The sequence below is a fragment of the Cupressus sempervirens genome, chromosome 9 (genome assembly GCF_028749045.1).
Source record: "Cupressus sempervirens isolate cs-2001-9-10 chromosome 9, ASM2874904v1, whole genome shotgun sequence".
NCBI classification, from domain to species: Eukaryota; Viridiplantae; Streptophyta; class Pinopsida; order Cupressales; family Cupressaceae; genus Cupressus; species Cupressus sempervirens.
Genome location: NC_143126.1, coordinates 425,605,135 through 425,615,315, shown reverse-complemented (window position 1 = coordinate 425,615,315; position 10,181 = coordinate 425,605,135). Strand labels below are relative to the sequence as shown.

The window sequence follows — 10,181 nt, the reverse complement described above, 5'->3', positions numbered from 1 at the left end:
AAGTTCATCATCAAATTCAATAATAGGTGGTAATGTTTCAGGAGGTCGAAGTTCATGGTGAATCATGCCACTTGTAGTAACTTTATCATCTTGAAATACATTTGGAAATGAATCAACTTCCCTCGTGATATCATCTAGCACCCCCAAAAAGGTTGTAGTATCTCTAATGGTTTTGTCAACTTGTTCCCTATACCTTGATTCACCTATGATAACTTTTAATTCCTCATTTGTCCTATCCACCCAATTGCCTTCTATTTCATGGGTATGTGAAATTTCTTACAATTTATCCTCAATAATTTGACTTTGTAGCATATGGGAAAGTTTGCCAAGGACCACATCCTCAAACTTGGGGTGATTATTTTCTAGTTCTTCATTATGTTGATCTTTTTCTTCTATGTCTCCCCTTCCTTTGATGAAATTAATTGTTTCCTTGATTTTATTTTTAACACCTTCTTGTGAAGTGACATGTGAAAGTTCTTCCTCTCGATTATCATCATCATTATACTCAACCATGATTCCTTGATGCAATTGATTTCTTTCTTCAACATTTGGTTCACAACATGAGTGATGAATACCACCTTCCTTCGACATCCAACTTGGAATTTGGAAGAAATACTTGTCACCCCCCAAAGATATCTCCTCATACCAACCCATTTGGAACTTGATCAAGTCAATGATATCTTGGCAAGATGAGCATCTAAATTCTGAATGTGAAAGACTATGCACACAACACCAAGTATCTCCTCGATGTTCACTTCTTGGTTTCTTATTCATATCTTCATTGAACTCAAAAAAGTCTTCTTCTTAATTGAAAAGCACCATAGGATCATACACTTATGCAAAGGAAATCCTTCCTCGTAATGCCAAGTCTACCCTCAAAAGGAACATCAAACAATGCATCTCCTCATGCTGTATGGTACCATGTATCCTACATTGACTTGATACTGGAAGTTGAGCTAAATTACAAGGATGTAGTTGTTTGTTCAACTCAAACCAAATTGGGAGAAGATCAACCCACCTATCCATTGAGAAATATTTTCTTCTTTTCTCAAGTTTTCCAATTTTTCACTCTTGTAGTTTCTTCAAAATTTCATATTTTTTTGGATTTTTCCCTTTAAAGAGATCTCATATCTCGAATATACTTGAAAGTTCACTACTATTGAAAATTCCATGGATACACTTTGTACGACCCTTCTTCTAGCACCAATTTCTATTGATGTGTGTTTTATGACCCACCAAACAGTAGAACAAAATACCAAAATATCTTATCCTCTCTTGAATAAAATCTCGTGTATGCTAAGATTGCTAGAAGATCATACAATGACTTCAAGGTTCCTCTAATGCCAGGTCTTGATTGTGGATAAGATCGATGGTTGATGTAATTTTTTGATGATCACAAAGGGCCTTACGTGTTTATTTAGATTCATTTCAAGCCATACTAGATGTGGGAGTTATCCGAAGGTTTTGCGATGAAGTGCTTGTTTGGAGTTTTCACAAAATATGCATAAATTCAATAAGATATGGTTTAGGAACTCTATTCTAATCCTAAGGGTACTGATAACAACAAATAGCATTCTAGTGGAAAAATTCCTCAATTTACCAAATTCCTCTTCGCCAAGTTATACTACAACTACACCATCATAAAAAATAATATATACGAAGGATAGAAGTTGAGCATATGCATGAAAGGGGTTCAGGCTAACTTTACACAATGAGTTAGAATCACTAAAACATCAAAAGTATGAACCAAAGGAACTCATCAATACACCATCATATTCTTCATTGTAATCACCACACATTGACTATGCTAAACTTAATCTAATGGAAGAAATTTAGGAGAACAAGCAGGCACTAAGACACATCAAGTATTCACCAAACTCTAATGAAAACTTGATTATCTTAGCAGCTCATAGCAACAATCTCATAACAATCTCCCTTTACAAATGAGAAGCGAGGCCTTTATATAGGTCCTTGATTACAATGAGTGGCCTAGATTATGACAATAATTGATGGCAAAGATCATGCCACATCAGCCCTAGTTAGGGTTGGGGCAAAGGAAAGGAATCTATATAAATGCAACAAGGAATCCACTACTGTAGTGGGTAATAAATGCCCACTATGCATACTCATTTAGGAAGGAGTGGGGTATAATAAATGATCCCTAAGAACACCCACTATGCATTTAATGGATCTGTGCTTAATTTTTCTGCCTGAAGGATCGAAATTGATTTAACATTGTTTCCAACTCCTCTGTACTGATGCTTGGTGTAGATTCTTGGTTCAATTCTAGAACTAGAGCTTTCTCCTGATTTTTCTTCAAATTCTTTAAATTCGATGTTATGCCTTTTCTTACATTTTGAAGAATTCCCCCTTTTTCAATCATCATCAATCATTTTTCCAGTCTTGGGTACACACTTGAAGAGAGTGAAATTCAAGATCTAGAGAAGAAATTTTCAGCACTTAATCCTTTTTCATTTTTCCATGAAGGAGTAAGTTTCCAACACTTAGAAATTTTTTCTTCCATGAAGGAGGAATTGCCAACATTTAACTAGTTTTTCTTCCATGAAGGAGAAGCTTCCAACACTAGCATTTTTTCTTCCATGAAGGAGGAATTTCTAACACTTCGCCATTTTTGCTTCTATGAAGGACAAATCTTCAACACTTAGCCATTTTTGCTTCCATGAAGGAGAAATTTCCAACACTTAGCCACTTTTGCTTACATGATTTCTAATTCTCTTGCTCGTGGAAATTTTGAGTGGTCATGGATTTTGTCCATGATGGAAGAATTCCACAACAACCATTTTTCTCCAAGGCAGGATTTTTTGAGAGATCGTGGATTTTGTCTATGATGGAAGAATTTCGCAACAACCATTTTTCTCGAAGGCTGGATTTTTGAGTGATCTTGGATTTTGTCCATAATGGAAGAATTATGCAACAACCATTTTTTTCCGAGGCTAGATTTTTGGAGTGATCGTGAATTTTGTCCATGATTGAAGAATTCTGCAACAACCAGTTTTCTCCATGGTAGGATATTTGAGTGATCTTGGATTTTGTCCACAATGGAAGAATTCCGCAACAACCACTTTTCCTTTTATTTTCATGCCTTTCTACTTTTGGATATTCCATGGGTGATTCTAGACTTAACCATTTTTTTCTTGATTGACTATCATGCTTGCTCATTCTTTTGGATATAGACACATGTACCCTTTTTGCTCTTTATCAACCATTGCTCACTTGTTGCAAAAATAGACTTGCCAAAAATAGACATTCTAAAAATAGTAAGATGTCCCAAAGTCAAAATAAGGCCAATTTGAGAGGCAGTGAAATTTACTAAAAATAGACTTACTAAAAATAGACTTTCTAAAAATAGTAAGTTGTCCCAAAGGAAAAATAAGGTTAATCCGAGAGGCAGTGACATTTACTCAAAATAGACTTTTTAAAAATAGTAAGTCAAGATAATCAATTCTCAAACAAGCAAACAATTTCCATTCTTAGAGCCACATGCACAACAATTTCCAAATCTGGTCAATTTTACCAATTCTCATTTGAAAGAGGGAACTTTAGAAGATTAAGCCCAATACTACCTAGAACTAAAACCAAAAGGACAAGACCAAGAAACAAACGGGGGGCCCATTTCCAATGAGGTGATGGTGTGAAAAGCCCACAACAGGCTGTTAGAAGATTTTCTCTACAAAAGGGTGACCTGTACTCCAGATCTTGGATCAGATTTTAGAAATGCTTGAGAATGTCTCCCAAGGTATAATTTATCTTTTTCTAACGGCGTCAAAGCCCTAAATTGCATTTGATGTGGTGGAGGTTTTATGGCTGCCGGAATCTGAAGCAACTGTTCTGGAAACGAGTGGTATTTTGTACAAATATGTGATAGGAGTAGTTCTGTTAAAGCCCTAGTTTTTTGTAGTGTGAAAAGCGAGAGAACAAACTGGCTACGCAAAGAAGAATGGATCGGATCTGATTCTAGATCGGAAAGAAGTATGTTTTGATCTGAGAAATAATTCCTTCATTTCTGCAAAGGAAAGTTCGGCTATTATTTCTGCGCTCTCGCGATTATTTGCAGGAGATATGGAAAACCAGACGCATGAATTGGTCAATGGCCAGAAGAGACGGAGATATGATCGGCAGGTGACGACAACAGCAAATCATATAATCCGCTTGGAGACTGAAATCGCTGATGATCCCTTGCTTTCTGCACCTTCTCGAGGTTATTTGTTTGTCTTATTGTACTTATAACCTTGTTTTGTTTTTCATGTTCAAATCAATTTTTTTTTTGTGATTCCGCCTAAAGCAATTTATGCAATATATCATAGGTAAATCAAGGAACAATGCAAAACTTTGTTATTAGGTTTGTAGTGGTGAGGGAATAAACAAATAAAACAACTTTGTGGTCTTTAGCTGTTTCGATGTTTAGGAAAATAAACTAAAAATCATTTCGGTACAAAGCAGATCTAACAATTTTCCATTTAGCCACATCACATCAAGGTTTTGTTCATTCTTATTTCTAAGATTTTATCTTTTGTTTTATTGGAAAGATGAGTGGGAAGTCTGAAAATCTGGTTTTGAAACAAAACTAGAAATGTGGTATTTCAATTCTTTTTTTACCATTTTTGAAACAAACACAAAAAATTTCAAATCTAGATTTTGAAAAAGCCAATTCCTGTCATCTAAAAAATATATTTAGAAGAAGAACATTTTGAAGGTCAGTGATTATGTGAGCTTACTGTGTTCAGGTTCAGCAAATCTGCAAACTGCATCAATCTAGAATCATCTAAGATTGCGTACGTCAGAAAACTTGCGAGTTTGAGCAGACCATAAATTAATTACAATCAAATTCTGCCTAATCTTTAATAACTAAGAAAATAAATTTCAAATTTGGGAAAAAGGATGAATCCTAACATACATGCAATTAATATACATTTTTTCTAATTACCAAGCAATTTTTTGATGCCAAATCCGACCAGGAGGTTTGAAACGAAAGGACTATTTCCATTCGTAATATTATGCATTTAATCTTTAACGATTAAGATAAAATTAGGGATGAGACATAAATGTATCCCAAATACTGTCCTTTAAAATCGGACTGCCTATAGTTTTTTTTATCTCAATCATTTTAAGTTATTGATTATTCTTGTTGGGATAATGGATAGCTAAGTGTAACCTTAAATATTATTGGAAAATTCAAATTACAAGTATGAAAAACAGAAATAGGAGTAAAAAAGGTTTGTTCATTCATGATCTATTTTCATTTGAAAAAATAATATACATAGTTTTGTAATGATCTAGGAAAAAAATAGAAATATAATATGATAATATTCAAAATATATCCTTAAAATCTATTGTCCATAATATTTTAGATATGAGCACTCACTTTGTTGAAAAGATTAATTTCAATCAATCCTTTGAATACAACATAGACTATACCAATATTATTTTTGAAGACCAATTTCAAATAAGATGAGGAAATCACAAAAACTTACTTTCTGATTTAATAAGCATAATATAATATGTTGCTTATAAGGGACAAAGTATTCAAAACCATTTAACATTAATCTGCAACGAGATTGGCCCATGACAAGTAGAAAGCCTTGAACAACCATGGGTCTAAGCTTATCAGTAGCAGAGAAAATAACCAAAGCTATAAGAAGTAGATGACAAACATTCAATGGGCTCTAGGAACACTAGTCATGTGTATAGATGTACATTTCTAAAATAAATCTACAAATATGACGGCTAAATTTTTTTCATAACTTTCAAAAAAGTTGATTGTCAATTTTTTTGTTTTTTAATAATTTAATAGATCATTTTAAGTTTAAATATTTTATATTTTAAAAATTTATTATATAAATTAGTAATATATGCAAAATTATCTATGACTTATAATTGTAAATTAGTAATCTATACAAAATTCTCAAATAAAAGAGTTTCTAAATTCAGTTTATGTATTTACTTTAACAAATTTTCATATATATATATATATATATATATATATATATATATATATATATATAAGATGTTAAAAAACATATCTACTATTGTAAATTATTAAAATTCAAGTTTTAAAATTTCATTATATTCAATTTAAAACAAGTTTCTAAATTAATATAAATATATAGAAATATATCTAAACAGAAAGGAAAAAATAGAAATATATAAATATAAAATATTATATATTTATCATACATATATATATTATACATATTATGAAATTACATTTATGTATATTAAATAAATATGATTCAAAAGTGGAAAAACGAACAACAGGCCATCAAATTCCACGCCTGAGATTTGAAGGGACATTTTTCACCATTAATAAGATGTTCTTCAATGCATAAATTTCCTTTGCAAGATTTAACCATATAAACTAAAGAAGTGCAAATGTATATGACAAGAATGACAACTTGTATTCAAATGATGTCAAAACTCATTGATTGCAATTTGATGGAATGCAGAATCATACTCGATTATTGAACGTCGTGAGAGAAATGATTTAGAGATAGACAGACCGATGATGAAAGAAAAACGAATCCATTCAGTCGAGGCAGCGGGCAAACCCATGAAATGCGAAGTGCAGCAGGAGAGAAAGGGGAGATATAGAGGAGTAAGACAGAGGCCATGGGGCAAATGGGCGGCAGAGATAAGGGACCCAAAGAAAGCAGCTCGAGTGTGGCTGGGCACATTCGAGACAGCAGAAGGCGCAGCAAAAGCCTACGATGAAGCCGCTTTAAAATTCAGAGGAAGAAAGGCCAAAGTCAACTTCCCCGAAAGTGCCTCCCTCAACATCACCGAGCCAACTTCATTTATTAATAATATTAAATTCGGTGTGAAAGGAAACGAGGGAAATGGCATCATCGTCAGCAATTCCCAGCCTCCAGACTCAAACTCCACGTTGAGGGTTTCCCCATTTCCATACCCTAACCAAATATCGGCGGTAGCGGAAAGTTGTGACTCAGCTCATTTTGACTTCCCTCGTCCTTTCACTTCCACTTCCCCATCTTTATCTTACCCTCCACAGATTTTCCAAAATGCCCAGCTTCATCACAATCCACATAATGATGTGAGACCGGCTAATAGTTATTTCAATCCTGATTTTCGTTTTGCGCGATCTTATCAGCAGCACTCAACAAACATTCCACTGTCCTCCATTGACAGCCAGAGAAGTATTGATCTTGGACAATTTATTAGGACCCCAATTTTCAGTCCATCGACGTACCCACATCACAATAAATTATTTAATCCGCATTACATCCAATTGCCTTCCTCTGTGGAACAGGAAAAAATGCTGGAAATTTCACAAAAGACTGTTCTAAATGCATCTGGCACCATGGCTGCTACTCAATCAGAGTCAGATTTCTGGGATGTTTCAGCCGTTCTTCCTTCACATGATTGGCGCTGTCAAGATCCATGACTAATGGAAAGCAACAAGCCACAATTTTTGCAGAGTTTTCCGAGTGGATCAATAGATTTTGAGGACTCAATCAAAGATGAACATATCATAGAAAAGTGGAGATTCCCATGTTGAAGAATTTGCTACTGTCTGGATTCATCATCCCAGCCTGAGGTAATGGAAAACACTATTTGTTTACGTATTGCTTTACGATTCATTCATTCGAGATGCATGTCTAATATCTAAATAGAATAATGCGAGTGTAACTTCTGATTTTCTTGATGTATATATTTGTGATTTAATCAATACTAAGTGGAGGTGTTTCTGTCTTTGTTCCATTTGGACTAAACGGGAGCCACATATAAGATTTATTTCAATCTTTTGAGGCTTTTGACAGGACTATGGCGCTGTTTTCTTTGGAAACACTTGTCAAGAGATTTCCTTGTAAGGTCTAAAGTACAGACAACATCAATTGCACTGTGAAACTCAATTTACACAATCATGGTAGAATCTACAAGGAGCTTAGAAATCTGGTTCTCCTCTAAATCTTCTACTACTTAAAAAGGCTAGCAAGAATTTGCATTCTTCATTTGAGGCGGTGAAATATTGTGATTTAAAATGTAGGATCCTAGATTTACCAGGTTTGAGAATGTAATGGGCAGAAATACAATCCTTCCAAAACGCTCTTTTCTTGAATAATTAAATATATTGATATGGTTTCTTTTTAATATTACTTTATTTTACATAAACTGGTAGAAAACATGTTTACAAGATGCTTATAGCAAGGAAAACTAGATACAAAATGTTACTCAGTAGTAAACAAAACAGTCCCAGAGAAGTTTTTCACCGTAAGCTCTTCGCCATGGACATGACGACATAACTTTGTCCATGTCAGACTTCATTGTAGTTGTTTTAAATTTCCTTTCTTCCATTGCTTTCTTAGTATCGCCCTAAGATTTTATCCGTTTATAATACGATTTCTTAAGACTAGTAATTTTTAAAAGAAGAGTTAACAAAACCGAGTCAATCGTAACAGTGGTACTTAGATGTTGAATGCAGTTCTTCCAGCTCAGATTGTCAAGGGAATGGAGTAGAATAGTCCAGTGGATTTTTGTGATAGAATAAAATGCTTGCTTAAGTTATGCTTAATTCTACAAGGCGACCCATTCCTTCACTGATTCTGGAGAATGTTTATTCTTATCATGATCTATGGCCTTTTTATACAGGTGTTTGAAGGCATAAGATAGAAAAGTTTTTAGAAAACCAGTTTTAATCATTTAATTTCACATTTTGAAAACATCAAAGTTCAACTTCAAAACGTGGTTCGCAGGTAGAGACGCTATCTTCCGAAAGGTTTAGGTATACCCCTTCCATTTCTTTTCTTGTGGGCTCCGCAATACTCACTAATGATTATTGTAGCTTCTCCACGTTAAATGTATGTCAAATTAAAGGGTGGATTTCTAAACGTTAAAGGTGTGCTTGATTAGTGTTATGTTTAATAAGTGTTATGGAAAATTATAAAGTTGACGGTGGGCTTCATTAGTTTTTATTATATTTCTTGAGGTTTAATATTGATTTTTCTTTTCATTTTAAACAAATAGATTTATTTTTAAAAAATTAATAACTTTAACATTGAAAATATCATTTGAAAGAATTGATGATTTTTTAAAAAAAAATTGATAAAATTTATTTCAAAAAGTTTTAAGTCAAAGGGTCATATTTGAATATAATTCAAACATGAATTAGTTGTCTAATAACCCAAGTTATGTAATCTTAAAATATCATGATTTCTTTGTTTAGTATTCTCCATGTGATAAAGTATTCATTTGTTTGTATACTCAAGTACTTCTATCCATGTAAGATAGGCATCAAACTATATTGGATAGGAATTTATGTGTTATGGGATGAAGAGTTTAATCTAGTCATCTAGGAGAGACATCTAGTACATAAGTAAGGTTAAGCATCCATCTATCAAACATGATGAACATCCAATCATAAATAAGATATGTAACATAATGCTCTAGCTAGATAGTAGATCATAATATTCCACCTTAATTATCTTTTGTAGTGTACACCGATGTAATGGAATTGGAATGAGGTCACCATCTTTGGAAGTATCATAAATGACTTGAGTAGCACTTCATAATTTGAGCTAATGTTCTAGCAAGATAGGAAGATCCAATCTAGGGCTATTTTTAGGTGTACAAAGAATAATGTATATTAGTTTTATATTACATTTTTTAGCCCAATGCCTTCACTTGACAATTATCTTCATTTGTTAATAAATTTTTTATCCTCTATCATCCTAGATTATATGTGCAGTAGGGGAAACTCCAAACCGAGTCCACTATTAATATATGACACTAGCATAAGATCAATGTATAATATGTATAGTTTTTAGTTCTAAGTTTGATGTAAATTATATAGTGGAGGCACAACCCTCTCTATTGTCATTATCTATGTTAGTTCTTGTGTAGTCTATATTCAAGAAAAGAAGCTCATATTACAAAAATGGTCCTTAGTGGAAAAATCCATTTGTAGCAAAATAAATGAATATTGCATTGAACTAGAATGAATTTGAATAACTATATATTATCAAATCCCTGTTAGATTTTGTACATTTACACTTGTAGATGTTCATGAACATCATTATAGCTGTTCTACTAGGGAATATATATAGTAGCTAGATTAAAATAACAATATACATAAGTTTGAGCTAGAGGGAATATTTATTAATGAACATTACTAGTTTTTTATATAATTATTTTTTTGGAATTGTGCC

The 10,181-nt window shown here is 33.1% G+C and overlaps 1 protein-coding gene across 2 annotated transcripts; it reads left to right on the top strand.

Annotated features, from left to right (window-relative positions):
• Positions 1–3,739: 3,739 nt before the first annotated feature.
• LOC149539116 (uncharacterized) lies at positions 3,740–8,127 on the top strand. Of its 2 annotated transcripts, XR_016356164.1 has the most exons (3): positions 3,740–4,219; positions 6,465–7,573; positions 7,797–8,127. XR_016356164.1 is itself a non-coding variant. In XM_089800452.1 (2 exons), the coding sequence occupies exons 1-2, from the start codon at positions 4,081–4,083 to the stop codon at positions 7,418–7,420; spliced, it is 1,095 nt and encodes a 364-aa protein (XP_089656578.1). In that variant the 5' UTR covers positions 3,740–4,080; the 3' UTR covers positions 7,421–8,127. The 2 variants fall into 2 exon arrangements, 1 of the variants encoding a protein (XP_089656578.1); XM_089800452.1 differs by having other exon boundaries at positions 6,465–8,127.
• The last annotated feature ends 2,054 nt before the right edge of the window (positions 8,128–10,181 follow it).

Bases quoted from the DNA above. Each gene is read 5' to 3' on its own strand.
- LOC149539116 (XM_089800452.1), top strand. From the start codon at position 4,081: ATGGAAAACCAGACGCATGAATTGGTCAATGGCCAGAAGAGACGGAGA. The intron at 4,220-6,464 runs GTTATTTGTTTG...GATGGAATGCAG, and splicing joins GCTTTCTGCACCTTCTCGAG to AATCATACTCGATTATTGAA.